The following is an 18,824-nucleotide window of genomic DNA, read 5'->3' as shown; positions in this document are numbered from 1 at the left end:
TGTTCCTCCCATACACCAAGATAAAAACACAAGTCCCTCCCTAGTGCTTAAAAAATGACTTGACGTGCTTCCTCCGTTTTGCACCACCCTCTCATAAACAATGACAGTCCCTTATCAGCTAGTAGTTGGAGCCTTCTTGTCATTCCTTCAGTCACTTGCAACTCCTGCTGTCAGACCATGGACTACATGCAACAGACAACACACAACATCACTGGTGAGTTCACGCTGCAAATCCTGCTTAAAAGTGCGTTTCCTTTGCATCACATTTGATAGAACTGCTTTGATTTTAAATAACGTTTTATTTGATAGTGTTGATGTCAGTTCTTAAGATTTTACATAAACTTATCATTCATCTCATTACTGGCTTTGCAAAACATTTACTAACAAACTTTTTTTAAACCTATCCCAGATCGAATGCATGTATTTTTAAATGATGTATTATTCCAAATTAGTTTTACTACTTTGTTGAAACAAGTGGTTGACATCACAGGTATTTTACTCACCTAAGGTGCTAATAAATCACACATTTTTAAGTTGTGAGTGTAAATACCATGGTTGCAAAGCACAGTGTGTGACAGCGGATGGTCTAGCACAGGTATGTGACAGAGAGGCAGTATAGTTTTTCAAAAAAAAAAAAAAAAAACTCAGCAGAGGTAATAGCAATTTTGTAATTTTCCTGGACAAAGTATCATACGTTGTTTTGTCTCTAGATCTGTACAGCAGCAGCCAGATATCCTATGATTCAGTGCTGTAAATGGTGTAAAAATGAATGACTGGCCTCTTTGACCTTTATCTACAAAACTCTCCTTTGCCCTTCTCTCCCTTTTATTTCACCTCATCACCTTTCATCAGCTCCTCACTTCTCAACTACTGTTTGATAGATCATTGTCAATGTTTCCTGTGAGTGAAAACTTTTTTCTACAGTCTGTAGATCAATGCGGTTTTAATAAAACGTCATCTGTTTTTCCAGACACTAACACTGACCACTGCCGACTGAAGTTAGTCAACTTTGAGACTGAAGAAAACCACATTTTCCATGAGACACAGGGGCTCAGTAAAGAGCACTTGGTGGTGCGGCGAGGGAAACCGTTCAAACTCACTCTGCTGTTTCGCAGCCGGTTGTGGAACCTTCAGACTGAGAGGCTAGTCCTGGAGGTTGTGCTAGGTATCAAAGCTCACATTAACTCTGCTCACATTTAAAGAGAGATTGTGTAATTTTTGAAAAGAAAAGTCTTGCTTTTACTTTTTTTTTTAAGTCTTACAAGCAACAAAAAGAATCAAAAACATCCTTGCTTAGTTGAGTACACTATGGGGTTCTGCTTACTTTGCCACTGGTCTGCTATGACCAGGCTTATCTTTACTAGTGTTTACAAATGTAAAATAGATATTGCTGTGTAACTGACATTAATGAGTCCATTAGCTTACTGAATAGCTAATCTTTTACTTGTGCTTCTGTTATTCTTTGATGGAGCATTTGACCCCATGAATTGTTACTTGTGGCTATAGTTGTGGCTGTTCAGCAAAAGTTACTTAGTCTTCCTTTTAAAGGAATAGTTCAACATTTTGGGAAATACTAGCTTTATAGGTGTTGGTAGGCTTTTCCTCTCACTTAAAAGAGAGCTTCCAGTTTTCATGCTAAGAACACAAACGACAGAGTGTATCAATCTTCTCATCTCATTCTCGGAGAGAAAGCGAATTGGCATTTTCTTAAAATGTTGAACTAACACTGTATTTACAATAAACCCATTTTGGTGTTTTTTTTTTTTTTAATGAAAGGCAAAATCGACATACCAATACCCATTTTTTGGAGAATTAATATTATGTGTTGTTGATATTCAAAATGGGATCCTTTCCCTGACATTAAAAAATACTTCTGAACATGGACAGGATAGGGTCAAGACAGGACAGGAAAGAGCAGGACAGCACTGAGCAGAAAAGAAGAGGAAAGTAAAGGACAGAACAGAACAGAGTGAGACAGAACCAGTCCTGAAACAGGTCAACACAGGACAGGACAGAATAGAATTAAACAGAAATACTTCATTCAGGACCTTTTGATATTTAAACTGGACCTGTAAGCAATTAGGTTACGTGGTATTACATATGGTCACATTTTACCTTGCATGCTTACAGGCTTAAGTAAACTCCCAGTTTTTTCTCCCACCATGCAGGCAGTCTGTCAGAGAAGATACCAGTCCAGTTCTCTGACAAGTGGTCTGACCCCCGATGCTGGTCAGCCAAAATCTATCCATCCAACATGCGTCCCCAGTCGGTCGTCATCCACGTCTGCTCCCCTGTTCTGTCCTCAGTGGCGCTGTATGACCTCCTAGTCCACATAGAGACCATACAGGACAGGAGGAGCTATGCAGTAGGATCATTTGTGCTGCTCTGCAACCCATGGCTGAAGGGTGGGTCTATGCAGAAATACTACACTGTTTGGATTGCAATTATCTTGTTATAGATGTCATTTCACAACTCTGCCATTGCTTTTCAGATGATCCAGTGTACATGCCACTGGATGTCCAAATACAAGAGTATATCAAGAGTGATTATGGGCTGGTCTACATGGGCACCCATCTAAACATTAGTAAGCGGCCCTGGTCTTTTGGTCAGGTATGTGACACTCAACAGATGCAAATATCATGAATGGGTCATGTATAAAAAGCCTTATTGGTGTGAATGCTGACAAGCATTCACACTTTTGTTCTTCAAGAGCTTTATTATTATTCCTCTGTGTGTATTTCTATTGCTAACTACTTCTGCATACTTTCAGCTACAGAAACCATTCAAATGTAAAAATGTTCAGCTCTTTAAGGACATTTATTCTATAACGTGTCTTCTTTCTAGCATATTCCAGTGATTTTATATAATTTTTTAAAATATTAAAATGTAGAATGGAAAGTCAATGGGAGGAGTGTTTGAAAGTTGATATCTCAAAAATTAAAAGTGCTTAAGTATTTATACAACATGGACAGGTGTTCCATGTTGAAACACTTAACATATTAAACATGGTACCGATAGCGCCACCATGTGGTCAGTTATTACGTGTTTTACATTTTGGCTAAGAATGGAAAAATTTTGTACCATTTTGGATTTTTTGGTAAACACATTTTTTGTTTCTGTTGGCACATATTTCATCTAATCTTCACCAAACTTGGTACATACCATATTTAGATGACCCCAAACAAAACATATGAGTTTGTGTTTGGGTATTACTTACCGTTTGTCTGTATTTTGTTACCAAATTTTTGAAGGTGAGGCCTGATGCACTTAATGGGCCATAACTCTGCAATGCTAAATACGATAGCAACCAAATTTGGGAATGTTGTACATACAGCCACACTACACAAGTGAGTACATTTGATACAATTCTACCCACAGGGGGTGCTACTATAATATTATAACATGATATTTCTACAATTCTGCTGTCTTTAATAAAACAAAACTTGGTACACAGATTCTCCATAAGATTGTGCACAGCATATTGAGGCATGGCACCAATAGACTCTCCTTGTGGCCATTAGTGAGACACCACCATACTACTTGTTCTCTCTCTCATATCTCTGTAAGTTAATATTTCATGGTAACCAAATTCAGCAAAATTGTACAGATGGGGATGGGGGAAAGTCTGTAGCATTTTCAGCAACGCTTTGCGATTTATTTCAGCTGTCTGCATTCACACACATTTTCCGCAGGAAATGCATTTTCTAGTTTGCAGTTAAGAATACAGTCCATATCTGTGTGCAGTATGAGCCTGGGGTCCTAGAGGCATGCCTGAAGCTCCTGCAGGTCAGCCCGCAGCATCTCAGTAACACCCACAGAGACTACATTCTACGAGCAGACCCTGTCTACCTCAGCAGGGTGGTCTGTGCTATGGTAAGACATAAGACACAAATATGTATGTGCCAGAATGAGTGGAATTTATTGAATAACACTTTTCTCTGCATTTACAAAGTAATGACAGAAAAGTCAGTAATGTATCTGCTCCTGTCCAAGGTGAACTGTAATGACGACATGGGCATTCTGGTGGGGAAGTGGCAGGGCAGCTACAAAGGTGGTGTCACACCTACAGAGTGGAGCGGCAGCGCGGACATCCTTCACCGCTGGGCTTCATCCAACTGCAGGCCTGTGCGCTATGGGCAGTGCTGGGTCTTTGCATCTGTCCTCTGTACAGGTACTTCAAAGAGAATGTATTTATGCCAGAATTCATAGGTGACATCTGAGTCCAGCAGCGTTTACAGAGAGTAGAAAGTGCTCAAAGGTTTCAGTACATAGTTTGTGTCTTTGCTGATGTATTAAAGTGTGAACTGACTCTTTAATATGTCACTATAAGACTAGAAATTGGTATTAATACATTATTAAGTTATTAAGTTGTCTTTTAGGCTCAACAGTTCAGGCCTAAAAGTGATTTCTAAATCCTGGTCTTTCTAGCTTTCAGGACTGACCTTTTTTTTCAGTGATGAGAGTACTGGGGATTCCTTCCAGGGTGGTGACAGTTTTTAACGCAGCCCATGATGGTGATGGCAGCCTGAAAATTGAAGAGCTTTACACAAGCAGAGGGGAGAAGCTTGGCCTGTCAAAGGACAGCATTTGGTTGGTGTCTCTTGATCTCAAACCACAAAGATAACAGATAAAGATATCTTTTACTTGCTTAGCAGTCAGGATAATCTGGCAGATTACCTTAAAACTGAACTATCCATTATGAAGCACTGTATTTATTTTTTCAGTTCAGTATATTGTTATTTTAACATTACCCTAAATAATTCTGACTGTTTCACATGAACATATGAATTTGGAGAATAATAGAGGCCTGACTGTCAACACCCTAGTCATATTTTTACTTGGGTGTGTTTGTCTTGCAAGTTTTGACCTTTTTTCATGTTGATACACATTATTCCTCTTTGCATGCATGTCTTTGTTTATTGGTGCACGCTTACTCATTTCTTGAGTGTTTGTATATGTGTGTGCATCTGTCCTCTTACAGGAACTTCCATGTGTGGGTGGAGTGCTGGATGAGAAGACCAGACCTTGGTGAAGGGTTTGATGGCTGGCAGGTAGTGGACGCAACCCCGCAGGAGAGGAGTGCAGGTGGGATTTATTTATTTTTTTTAACTTTCTGAAAATAATGATTTAAAATTTGTGACAGAAAACACCTACCGTGCTAGATGTGCCTGATCTAAACTGAACGTGACATGAGAGCTTCCCTCTTGAGTAAATGTTACATAGAGTGGAAAATAACAGATAAGGTGATTTACTAGTGACTGATAACTAACTAGTATGTAACAACAAACACATCTTTCTCTGTAGGGATATACTGCTGTGGCCCTTGCCCAGTAGTTGCTGTCCAGAAACATTGCCTTGGCGCCCCATTTGACACCTCGTTCATCTATGCCTCTGTTGACGCTGACATCATACGGCTGATCGTGCGTGACGGTCTGGTGGTGGGGAGGATGGTGGACACTGAGTCGGTGGGACAGTTGATCTACACCAAGAGCATCGGCTCAGACAGACCGGAGAATCTGACGCAGACTTACAAGAGAACGAAAAATACAGAATCTTTTGTTGGCTTGAGGCTTGTCAGAGAGAGAGATAAAAGAAAGATTCATAAAGAAAAAGGTCAGATACACTGCAAAAAAAAGGCATTTTTTGCAGTGAGAGCATGATTCAAATGCAATATGTACAGACAGAAGGAGTAGGGTGTTTTCTGACTAAAGTTTTTCTTCCCATTTTCTTATGATTTTTTAAGGAGAGCCAACAGCAGTCACTCAAAGAATGTCAACGCACACAGGTCAGTGGCTGCATAACAAAGCATCTTCACCCTCCTTTGTTCATTCAAACATAAATAAGTGCACCAAAATACATCTTATTAGACAAATGATTGGACCTTGTTTCTGATTTTCAACCTGAAAAAACTTGGCTGCTTTTCTTGAAACCTAAACCAGTTACCAAATAATTCAAGGATCAACAGGCAGTGCATTGTAAAGAAACTGAATGGTCTACTTCATTTTATGTGTACAAATATTATTTTAAGACAGACTCTAACCAGCTTTTTTGTTCTCTGAAAAATATCCCTTTATTTATCTACTTATGAACTGTTGTGGATTTTGCCATTGTAATGTAATCGTGTTGCTTTTTCATGACAAAATCTTTCTCACTTTTATTGAAGCATTATCTGCCTCATATTCTCTAAAGAGTTCCGGTACCTGGGAAGGTAGAAAAGGTAAGCTTTCATACTGCTCATACTGTCACAAATCAAACATAGCTTCATGTTCACAATGCCACAGGACATATTTAGGTGTGTGCCACTGCGAGGTAATAACACTATCATAGTCATGGGTACAATTCCCACTAGCACCAGCTCTGCTAAAATGTATATGCTAATTAGAAGTAACATGCTTAGCAGCAGTAATATAAACATTAGTATGTGCAAATAAAGAACTTTAGATTAAAGTATTTTAGCATATTCGTGATGTGTCTGAAATAACTCCCTTATTCATTCATTCACAATTCTCCTCATAGTAAACACTCAACTCCTTATTCTGTAGTGAGCAGTAAATTGAAGTCATCCATGTTTTGCGTCACCACTAACACTTGAAATTCTAGGGATTCAGTATTCAGGTCAAATCAATTCAAAATATTTTATTTGTCCCACCAAAGCAAGTTGTTTAAGACCACAACTTTGTAATATGTGAAACATTTTCCAGTTAGTCTGAACGCACTTAAGCTTGCACTGATCATTAGGACCAGGGAATATGCACACATTAGAGTTGTAATGATACGCTCTTTTTGTTTAATGTGTTTGTTTCAACCAGCCAAAAATGCTTGACATATTAGTTCTGTTTAGCTTGATTAAAAGTCCAAACAGCTGCCTCTGTTGTGTACATGTGCTATATCTTGCAGTTGCCTCAACAGCGAGGTCAGAGGTCAAATATTACATGTTTTGAACTTGCTATGGTGACTAAAATGGACTTTATATCATATTTTAAATATCTTACATTGACACTAAAATCAAACAACATATTTAAATGGTTGTGCTCTGCAATGTTGTTGTCAGTGGGACGAACCAAGACCACCCTATTATATTTTCCTTTTAACAGTAATTCATTTTAGTTTTACCATTAACAATAAACCTGTGTGCAGCTCACATAAACTTCTTCAATGAGTCAGATTGGATATGTATCATGGCCATGAGCTGTATTGTTTCATGACCTGCTGATAGGCTCAGTCACAATTATATTACTGTTAGACACAAAATAGTTACATAACCTTAATGGGACATGCCACTGATTTTGCATGTCAATGTGCGAGATTTTTGTTCTCTTAAAAAAAAAGTAACCATTTTACACCTTGAACTGTTGAGCATTTTGACTCTGTCCTTTTGCTTTTTCATTACAAAATCTCTCTTATTTTTATAACATGTCCTATTTCCAGTAGACCAAAATGTGAAACAGGTAATACTATGTTAAGTCACTGTTTTGATTTATTTCCACAATGTTACAGGATATATTGTATTGATGTTTTGCCTGCAAAATACTAACATTGCAAGATACTAACACTGTCAGAAGGTTCGATTTCCACTGGCATCAATTTTACAAAAAAAAAAAAAATGCATTGGTGATATGCATGTGCATTAGTAACATGTTATTATATATATTATATTAGCAGTAGTAATATTAGTATGTGCTAATAAGCAGCTACATTTTAGATGTATATTTATGCTGTGTCTTGAGATTTCCCTTAAATGGAACTAAGGGGCCTAGCCCAAACTGTAAAAACACAGCCCCAGACCATTATTCCTCCTCCACTTTATAGCTGACATTATGCATTCAGCCAGGTAGCATTCTCCTGGCATCTGCCAAACACAGATTCCTCCACTAGACTGCCAGACACTGCAGTAAAGGGTGACTGATCACTACAGACAACACATTTCCACTTTTTCTCGGATCAGTGGTGTTGTGTTTTACACCACTTAGCCGATGCTTTGCATTGCATATGATGATCTTTTGTGCCACTGCTCAGCCACGGAAACCAGTGTCATGAAGCTCCTGAACAACAGTTGTTGTTCTGAGGTAGTTTGGAGCTTGACAGTGAGCATTGTCGTTTCCACCTCACAATAACGGCAGTTAACGTTGAAATCCGACAAACTGACTGAGTGGGAGCCATTCAACTGCAAATGTTTGTCAATGAAGATTGCATGGCTGATTTATTTTATGCAGCTGAAACCATAAATTAGAAGGGGTATCAACACACAAAATCCAATGTGTACAAGGACTAAGTGTCATAAACATACAGAATGTGCACCAATAGTAAAAGTATATCTTTCACATGAAACAATCTTCAGTTTATCTGATAGTTACTTGAATCAAACAAAACTCTCCCTTTCATCTCCTGGAGGAATGTCACCCAGTTTGGAAGTGTCCCTAACCCTAGATAGGGTACCATTAGTGGGCGAGAACATCAACATGTGTGTGATGGTCATAAACCAGTCAAGCAGCCCCAGGGTCCTGATGGAACATCTGAACGCTCAGCTGAAAGAGTATAACAGCAGCCAGGTGGAGACCTTCTGGAAAACACACAAACAGGTGCACATACAGCCGCATGAAGGTGAGGAGCCCTGCAGGTCTCTAAATATCAAGATGTTAATGATTTACAGAAAGTATGAATACAGTATGTACAGTCTCTGGCACTGTTGTTGGATTTCTTCATTCAATAGTATTTGATTTTTAGTAATATTTACTGTATTGTTTCATGACCTGTTATAGATTTGGTCACAACTATATTACTGTTTAATATGAAAGTTTTACAAAATCTTAAAGGGATATTAAGAGTCAGAACTTCTGATGCATCAATTCTGTCACCACCAATTTCATGGAAGCACATTACTAAATCACTGGAGGGCCCCTTTAAACATTTAGGTCTTACTATAAAGTTGTGGCCCATCCTCATGCTGCTGAAAGTTATTACAGTATATATATTTGAGTAAATCTAATATCAACTGATTAAAGCTAGCACTATGGGATATTTGCACCTTCTGTTTGATTTGTTTTTCTCATGTTCATTTTTACACTTCCTTTACATTCTCTGCAGTTTTGAGACTCTACCATGACATCCCTCCCTCTGAATATGAGTCAGTCCTGGCAGGTGATGACATTGTGAACCTGGCAGTGGTGATAAAGGACGTGAGGACAAAGGAGAGAGTCCTGGATACACAGGAGTTCAATATCGGTTCACCACAGATAACCATAGAGGTACAGCTGCATCCAGCCTCCCTACTGTTCAGCTCACAAAGTATTACAAATGCATTATTTAGAGTTTTCCTCCTTTATTTTTTCTACCTCATCTTTGTTCACTTTGATCTCTTTCATGAGTGTCAGTTGCATATGACAAGATGAAGTTTAATGAAGAGCAAAGGCAGAAGGATTCAGCTTTAATCCCTGCTCTCTGTGCATCTGTGCAACATAGTTTTGTGACCTAAATCTAATAACCAAAGGCAATGGACTCACCAGAAAACATATTCTTTACTCCTTATTTGGATCCCCATTAGCCTCCACAAAGTGGTTGCTAGCCTTCCTGGGGGTCCAGGAGTCCATATAACAATAGAAACAAACAACAATAAAAAAACAAAAAAACCCAGAAAAGGCTAAAAGCTAACACCAGATCAGAAAATAAGTGAATTTAATATATGTACCATAATTACTATAGTAAGGTAGACACTAGAGCAATGTATGTACAATGAAAACAAAAAATGAATTGTTCAAAATAGATAGAAGAAAAAAATATAGATGATAAAAAGGTTCCAAAAACAGTAACTAAAAATAACATCTATTTGACATTCATCCATTTTTGTTTCAATTTGTTTGTGAATATGGCCCAACCAGATGACCAGACATGTATTATACCTGTGAGAAGAACCAGTACATACACATTTTTTACAAAAGAATTCTGCTTTATTATTTCAGGAGACTGAAGACTACATTTTAATTTAGTCTCCGCTGTGAGCACTGATAATTGTTTATGTATCTCACACACATTAGCATGGACAGAATGGTAAAAAACTAATGGCTGCTCTGTTTTGTACAGTTTTAATGTTTCTCAGCAGCACTTGACCAACTGACTGCACAATACTCCCAACACAACAGACTCACAACACACAACAACACTCACAACAGAAGATGGAAAATTTGCTGAACATTTCCTTGAAAAAACATGACACAAGACAAGACAGTAAATTATATAATTTAACACCCAATAACTTGTCTTTGTGACCTGCTCAGCTGATGTCCCAACTATAGACGAACTGAGTGAAGTAGCTTTAGCAAGTACCAAAAGCAATATGTTTAGTTTTGGGAATTGTCTTTCAAACCCATTTAGTAATAGTATGTAACTCAACATATAGATTGTCTCTCAGCTTTACTAATGTTGTTGAAGCACAGAACAGAACATTTTTAACAACACATGGTAAATCATTTATAGAAATTGGAAATAAAAGTGGACCCAAGCAACTCCCTTGTGGAACCACGCAACACTGATTTTTTTTTTTTTTTTTTTTTTGCATTTGAGAAGGTGCCATTGAAAAATACTTGACTTTGTTCTGCCAACTTTACTCCTCATTCAAAAAAGAGCTTGATGTGAAAAACCATAACATTTTAGCTTGTAAGAATATTATAGTCCATGACATCAAATGCTGCAGTAAAGTTCAAGAGCATGGCCCCATGGATGTATAACAAGAACTGGATACAGCGTCGGACACGGGGCCCCGTTCATTCCAATGAAAGTTGCTCAGTGGCGCATGAAGCAATAAAAAATCGACTTCCCGGTATGAAAGAGTACCTGGATCTTCTGCATTGTGCGGCCCATAGAGCACGCGCACAAGTGACTTTCGCTGGCTGAGCTGGCTACTTCCAGTTTAGCCCTCTAGCTAACTTGAAAGGGGATAAAACAATTCAATCATGTGGCTCTTCTAGGCTTTTGAAATGTGATCGGACCAAACAGATTTAATTCTGATAGTGAGAAAAGTCATTTCGCTGGGGTTGTGACACTCAGAAAAATGTATCCGCTGATTTACAGACGTCTTTTTCACAATGTAAGTCTATGGGAAAAAGTCTTTTTGGGCCAGTGTGCATCATGTGACGTTGTAATTACACGGTTTGGCCTCTATGTCAAATTTGCTTCAAAGCCTGGATCCTGTATCCAGTTCTCTTTATACATCCATGCATGGCCCCAACTAGTTTCCTGTCAGCCAAAATAGCAAGTTTTTCTGTCTGCTGGGAGAATGAATGCACACAAACATGAGCTTCCACTTTCACTTCCTGTGGAAACAAAATAGAAACAAGAAATTTATCAAATGACAGTAACCTCAGAAAAAGTAATCTGTGCTGCTTTAAAACAGTATTTTTTTTCATCTTTTGAAAAAAATGCTACTTGAAGGTGTTAGTGTTGATCATTGATGGTTTGGTCGTCATTGTGTAACCATGGCTTTTCCACAGATCGAAGGAGGGGACAGCATCCAGTTAAAGAAGGAGCACACAGCCCGGGTCTCCTTCACCAACATGTTTACCAAGCCTCTGAATGGAGCTGTGCTGACCGTGGAGGGATCTGGCTTGTTACAGCACAAGCATGAGGCCAGGTAAGTCTGTTTCCAGTTGACTACAAGAAAAACAAAGTATCATCACTCTCATGTCACAGGCTTTTGTTTGTACGGCTCTAAAGAGCAGTGGAAGTGTTAAAGTTGCAATCTCGGTCACATTCCAGTGTCACGCCCGCACAAATCTTTCTTGAATGTTTGAGCTGGGAAGGGAACATGTTCTGTGGTTTAGATATATGAGGAATGTGGTCTTGGAATGCTGTCAGGTATGTTTTTACAGCAGCAGGAATATATTGTTGCTACATCCATACAGGAAGTGTTGCTCTGTCTCTACCACTTGTTGGCAGAACTTACTTTTCTCTGGGTTGCCAGGTTTGTCTGGATTGACCAGTTTCAATAATCAGATTGTGGTCACTTAGTCTGTATTTAGTGCAAATTTTTCACTTCCCAGATAATCTGCCACTTGGTATTGTTTGTTCAGTGCGAAGTAGCACTGGAGTTTACTTGAAGTTTTTGTAGTAGATGTCAAATGATTAATGCACTTTTTCTTTTTCTTTGACTGTAATTTGGTTGGTCCACATTGTGTGATGGATGTGATGAGGTCATAAACTGTTAGAGGAGCAAAGCCTCATAACTATGGAAAGCACTCTTATCTTTTGCACCATGGCATCATGAAATTTTCCAGTATTTCATTTCAGTAAATTTTAATATTCCATACTTTCATTTTTCTGTTGTTTCCTCATTTATCGTGTTAATGATCCTCTCCCATCTCCACTTGTTTTTCTCCTCTGCTGTTTCTCTTATGACTTTAACCGCAGAAACTTTGTCAATGAAAGTCTAAAAACTTTCCTGGTTTGGTCCTATTTCCCTCTTCGGCTGGAGCAATGGTGGCTTTTTATTGGCACAGACAATGAAGCAAAATTTTCACCCTGGATAGGAATAAGCTTGCTAATTAGATAAGATATTCTACAGAAATATCTGGTGAAGAGGTAATACATCACCATGTTGAATACTGGAACAATAAAACTGCTTTGGCATTTGCTTTTTTTGGCTTGAGAAAGGGCAGAAACTGAGTTCTGGGAGCCAGAAAAATCTCTGTACCTGGCAAAGTATTTGTTGAATAATTGGTGGTATTAATCATCACTCATCACCCACACACACAGATATTTTATGATAATTTTTGCTGTGGGATAGAAAAACTCCTACCAATTTCCCCCTTTATTCATTTTCCACCATTATTACCTGCTCTTGTGCAAAGCAGTGATTTTCCAGACTGTTTCAGGGCTGTTCTGAAGACATCTTGTGTGTGTCTGTGAGAGCTAAAATTTGGAAAGATGAAGATTCTTCTTCTCCCCTTTCCCAGGCTGGTGCTCCTGCAGCCGGGTAGGAAGATAGAGAAGAAGGTTTCCATCATGGCCACTTCACCTGGCACTAAACTGCTGATGGCCACTTTCTCACACAGCAGCAACACTCGCATCGTCTCTAGGAGTTTCCAGAAAGTCTCTGTCATGACTGCATGACAAGCTTCAACAACATCTTTAACCTTTTGAGTAAGGTTAGATCAAAAGCATGCACCTAATGTAAAATTCCTTTTTTTTCTTTTTGCATTGAAACATGCAAAAAGTACAGTTTTTATTCTTTTCATTTCAAGCAAAGATGCAGAACAGATGCAGTCTATATTCACTGATCAACACTAAATAATTGATACTGTATATTTTGTATATATGAAACAGAATATTTGTGTATTTTGACATTCATGGTTATATCCCTTTTTATACAGTTAGGGTTATATGGTTTTGCATTCATGTACTAAACTCACTTGTGTATGTCTTCACACTGCTTGTTCACATATAAATAATACAAAATGTATATTTTGCCATCGATATGATTCTAAAAATTGAGAATGAAATCTGTCAGGAACCAAAATATAATGTAAATATTAATATATTTTTCAAAAAGTGGTGTTATATGACCTGTAAACAAAGTTTTATCACAATGATCAGTCTTGTCTTGTTCATCTTGTCAGTGAAGCTCATCACCCCCCATTGGCCCATATGACAGAACAGTTGATGGAAAACTGAGTCTGATCTGACTCCTCTGTTCCTCTGACAAAGGGACAAATTTGAATTCAAAACACTGTATTTTTCCTAATGTAATTAAGAAGACTTCTTAAAGGGAGCAGATGACAGTGAGTCCATTGGGAGATAAAAGGAAGAACGCACCTGTCTCACACTTGGACAAGATAGATGTTTTCACACTGATTGTTCATAAAATAAATAATAAAGAATAAACACTGTTTATTTTACTACTGATAGGATTCTAAAAATTGAGAATGAAACCTGCCAGAAACCCAAAGATAATATAAACATTTAGGTAATTAATTTTTTTAAGTGACCTATGATCAAAATCTTCCAAAAAAGCCTACACTTCCCATAATGCACAGTGATAAGATTTTTCATTAGACCCTCCCTGCCTGATAAATGACCCCCAGTTATTATCATAGACTTTGTGATCAAGATTTGCAGTCCTTAAGCTGAAAATGAGATTAAAGTAATGTCATTTGATTCATTTTCTCAGACTTTATAAACCCTCTCCAGAACCACAGAAGACATTATACAACTGTAACACACACCGGCTGAGTGGTACTCTACATGATTTGACAATCATGTAAATTGGAAGAGTGGACCTTTACATCTTAGCATGGACTGTGCTGCATTGCTGTAACTCAATAACACCACTAGATGGCAGCATGGGAACATTCACCTGAAAATCTGTGTGTGGTGATGTTTTCTCTTTACAACTCACTGTGCAACTGTTTATTTAATACCAAGAAAATAAATCCTGTTTTTATACTTTAATTTGTCCTCTACGGTGGTTTTCATCAGGTTTTATTTGGCCTCGCCTGGGTCCTGTGATCTTAATCTGGAAATTAAAGGTTTAGTCTCAAACTCAATTTAAAAAAAGGTATAGCTTTTCCTCTCATGCAAGGTCGAACTAAGTGTGCATGTATTCATTTATGGCCAATCTTTTACTCCTTATCTGCAGTCAGAGAAACTACACTACTGAAGGGACAGAATTTAGGCTCCAATTTTCTTAAATGTATGTATGCAATATTTTTTCTCTGCACACTGCCAGCCTCTCTACATTATAATATACTGTTAATCAGCCACTTCACACATATATTGGAATAATGATGTTAAGAGACTGATCCTGTGTAATTTGTCTTCACAGTTCAGTAATTCACTGAAAATAAATAGAGTAAGGCTGTGAAGGTTAGAGATGAAGAGTAGGACAGAGACATTTACAATCACACTTTTCCATTGTGAGTGAGGCCTAAATTTACTGCATGTTTTTTCAAACTCTAATCCTGATCCTCCTGCGAGAAGAGGTTTACTGTAGCGAGCAAATCATTCCCCCCCTGTTGAGAAATAGGCCCATCAGGCAGCCTGTAAAAGTATACTGAGTGAGTCCGGACAAGGCCCGGACACTTTACTGCACAACTTGCACTTTTCCCTTTCAATATAATGGGCTTGTAAATGGAGTAATATAGAAGACCTAAAGTCTGTATCTGGGTATTTAATTTCAGGCAGCTTTGAGAGGTTTTGAGGTGTTTTACACAGAGATACTTAGTTCCTATACAAATGCAGCTCACTGACGAGGATTGTTTTAACCTAAAGGATTTCAGGCTGACATGTGTGTACCGAACAGCTTGTGATCTCACCTCGGTGTCAGGGAGATTGAGGCAGAGGCGTTGGCAGACGGAGACGATAATCAGACTCCACGCTCGCTGATTTTCAGACAAATTAAACGTCAGGGGAAAGCAGGGAGCGGGACCGCTGGGCTGCTTTGAAAAGCTGAGGCTATCATAAATTATTAATGGCTCCCCATCACGGCCCCCCTCTCTTCATCCCTCGCTCTTTTCAACCATCCCTTTCTTTATCCATCCCTCTCTCTCTTGATCACACTTCTTCTTTCCTTCCTTCCTTCCTTTCTTCCTTTCTTCCTTCCTTCCTTCCTTTCTTCCTTCCTTCCTTCCTTCTTTCCTTCTTTCCTTCCTTCCTTCCTTCCTTCCTTCCTTCTTCTTCCTCTGACTCTTCCTCAGGCCTTTCTCTCTTTTTTAAAATCTTGCTCCTTCCTTCCTCTTCTGTTTCCGATCACCTCCTCTTTTCATCCCTCCTCCCTCCCTCCCTCCCTCCTTTGTCTTTAGTCCATATCTGTCTTCCCTCCCTCTGTTCATCCCCGCCTCCTTGCCTCCTTTTTGACTTCACTGATTTTCATCCCTCCCATCCATCTGTTCTTCATTACCTCTTTCCTCCTTAATCTTGATCACTTTTTCCTCCCCTGATTATCCTCTTTTTAATCTCTCCTTCCTTTTCAACCTCTTGCTTTCTGCCCTTTCTCCTTTCTTCTTCTCTTAAAACTCTTCTTGTGTCTTGTTTCCTCCTTGCCTTTCCCTCATTACTTTCTCCTCTTCCTTTCCTCATCACTTCATCCATTCATCCTCTGTCCTCCTCTTTTTTTATTTGTTACAGCTCCCTTATTCTCCCCCCTCCTCCATTTGTTATTATTTTCCTCCAGTGTTGGAAGCCTGAGCACCACATACAGAGCTGCCCTTTAAGTAACCTCGCAATGTTTTCATGTGTCATGCTGGAGTAACCTTAACTTTTGACTGGTTTAAGTGGAGACACAAGGTTACATTGAACAAGTGTAGTTAGTTGCTTTTCTATTTTGAGTTTTTGGTTCTTTTCTTTTTAACGGGGAAATTTCTCATTTTTCTTATTTCTGCCAAGCAGCTGTAACAGTAACATGCTGCTTACACACTGATGCTTCAGTATTAATAATCTAATGATATATATAATAATATACCAGTCAGAGGGACCAAACCACTACTTTTACTGCAATGCTTTAACAACATTTTGCTGCTAATACTTATGCATTCTTACTTAAGTAGGACTTTTCTTGCAGAACTTTTACTTGTAATGGACAGTAGAAGAAGAAGTACTCAGATTCTTTACTTAAGTAAAAGTAGCAAAACCACAATGTGAAAATACTCCATTACAAGTTAAAGTCCTGCATTTAAAATCCTAAATAAAAGTACAGTCGTATTACCATTACCTAAAGTATTAAAAGTAAAAATACTTGTTTTGCAGAAAATCGGGCTGTGACTATAATAAATACGTTTAATAAAATGCATAATTGAGTTTTATCACTTTGGGTTTTATTTATGTGAAACAAAGTTTAGAGGAGCTAACAACTCACAGACATCTGAAATATGAGACCGAGACACAATTACACACTGATTTTATGTGTTGTTCGGGAACCGCTGGTTTAATCTGAAATAATGCAGCATAATTTAGAAGCTTGTGTTATTTCACGTAAAAATTTAATCTGAATAGTAACTAAAGCTGTCAAATAAATGTAGATGAGTAGAAAGTACAATATTTCCCTCTGAAATGTGGTGGAGTGGAAGTCAAGCAGAAGAAACTGTAAATACTCAAGTACCTCAAAATTGTATTTGTACAGTACTTGAGTAAATGTATTTAGTTACTTTCCACCACTGGTAATGGAGGAGTATTTTTAAATTGCAGTATTGGTACTTTCACTCAAATAAAGGATCTAAATACTTCTTCAATCACTGCTTTGCAATGAGCAGAACATCAGTGATTGCTTCCAGTGGAGTCATTTGTCAAGTCATATCATTGCTGTGGAAAGTATTACATGTTTTCATGAGCTCAAGCCTGCTCCTGCACTCCTCCCTCTGTTTTTGCAGCCTGAGAAGCAGAAGTTTGTAAACTTCCTGCTGCAAGTTGACAAGAGGGGGAGCAGCGAGGGAGAAGATTGATAGATAGGCATTTGATGGATTCGTCTGAGCAGATGGAACAGCTGCAAAGCCCTGAAGTGGCCGTCCATCCTCAAACTCTTGTGAGCACACTGAGACAGGATTTGAAATGGGCCTATTCAACAGATTTAGAGCTAGGGCTTCAACCAGTGACGGTAAAAAAAAAGAGATTCATTGGGGGGGGAAATGGATTCGTCCAAATGTTATTTGAAAGTACAGGCCTCCTCATTACAGCGGATAAAATATGAGAGAATTCTAGTCAAAATGCTCCGAGCTATTGCACGGGCAAGGGGGTAATTTTTCACAGTATTGTAATGGTCTATAACTGCTTGTAACGCTCTCTGTCTTGCGCTTTCATTCAGACACACAGTAACACACACACACACACAAACACACAAGCATGCACCTCAACCAGCAACCCCAGCGAGCTGCAATAAAGGCGGCACTGATAATTATGATAATGAATCTAGCTTCTGTCTGCCATCTATTGTCACCTGGTAATGAGTTTGTCCCGAAGGTCACTGCTATAATAGCTCATTAGCAACACTGGCTAATGCTGCTGTGCTGTAGCCCACAATTGCCAGAGGTGCATTGGTCAGCCAGGCTATTTGTTTGCTGTAGCTGCTGAATTGCTGCCTGACTGGTTTGTCTTTCACCATTGATCAGTGTGGGTTTCATTACTGCTGAGGGACAATATGTGTTTTTGTGTGTTCATGTGTATGAGTGCCTCTGTAGACTTCTGTTTATTGAACATTAGCATGCATGCCTGAGGTTTAATGCACGTGTGTTTGGCCATGTATGTGAACGTTTTTTTGGTGGCTCTGAGGTGCGAAGCTAAACTACACGGGACAAAATATCTAGCAAAATAAAACTCAGGACAGAAAACAACATTTCACAAAATGCATAAATCAGGCATTACAAGACAGAATTTCACCAAAATGGAAAACACAATAACAAATCACAAAATGTTTTAGAAAACACAACATTTCAGAAAACGCAACATTTAAGGAAACAACTTTCCAGTAAACACAACATTTCAGAAAACATAATTTGATAAGGAAAGAGGAGAGAGAGGGAGAAGTGTATAACAATATTTATTGACGTTAACATCAGAAAGAGTTTTGGTGATTAGACTCCATCAATATGAAGAACCTTCATAAAGTGTATAAACCCATATGAAGATAGGAGATAGGACAGGATCCTGACTGGAGTCTAGATGCTGGTTGTGGTCGAGCAGAGCTAGCAGGTGGTTTATGGAAACCTTTGGATGCCATGGAGGTCATGGTGATGGGGAGGAGGTGGGTTGCCATTCTGTCTGAAAGACAAAGAAGCATCTGGGGACTAATTGGCTTGAGGAACCCGGGCAGAAAGATCATTGGTCAGGTATGGTCATGTCAGAATTGT

General features: G+C 38.6%; 1 protein-coding gene across 1 annotated transcript; it reads left to right on the top strand.

Annotated features, from left to right (window-relative positions):
- The first annotated feature begins 141 nt into the window (after positions 1-141).
- Positions 142-14,406, top strand: LOC122982255 (protein-glutamine gamma-glutamyltransferase 5-like). The gene is made up of 13 exons (XM_044351441.1): positions 142-214; positions 971-1,165; positions 2,169-2,405; positions 2,492-2,610; positions 3,745-3,873; positions 3,994-4,171; positions 4,455-4,590; positions 4,982-5,085; positions 5,305-5,613; positions 8,392-8,601; positions 9,085-9,245; positions 11,484-11,623; positions 12,945-14,406. Exons 1-13 carry the CDS (start codon positions 178-180, stop codon positions 13,099-13,101), a joined length of 2,112 nt encoding a protein of 703 aa, XP_044207376.1. The 5' UTR covers positions 142-177; the 3' UTR covers positions 13,102-14,406.
- Positions 14,407-18,824: the final 4,418 nt, after the last annotated feature.

This window comes from Thunnus albacares, chromosome 5 (assembly GCF_914725855.1).
Source record: "Thunnus albacares chromosome 5, fThuAlb1.1, whole genome shotgun sequence".
NCBI lineage: Eukaryota > Metazoa > Chordata > Actinopteri > Scombriformes > Scombridae > Thunnus > Thunnus albacares.
This window is presented reverse-complemented; position numbering and strand designations above follow the sequence as displayed.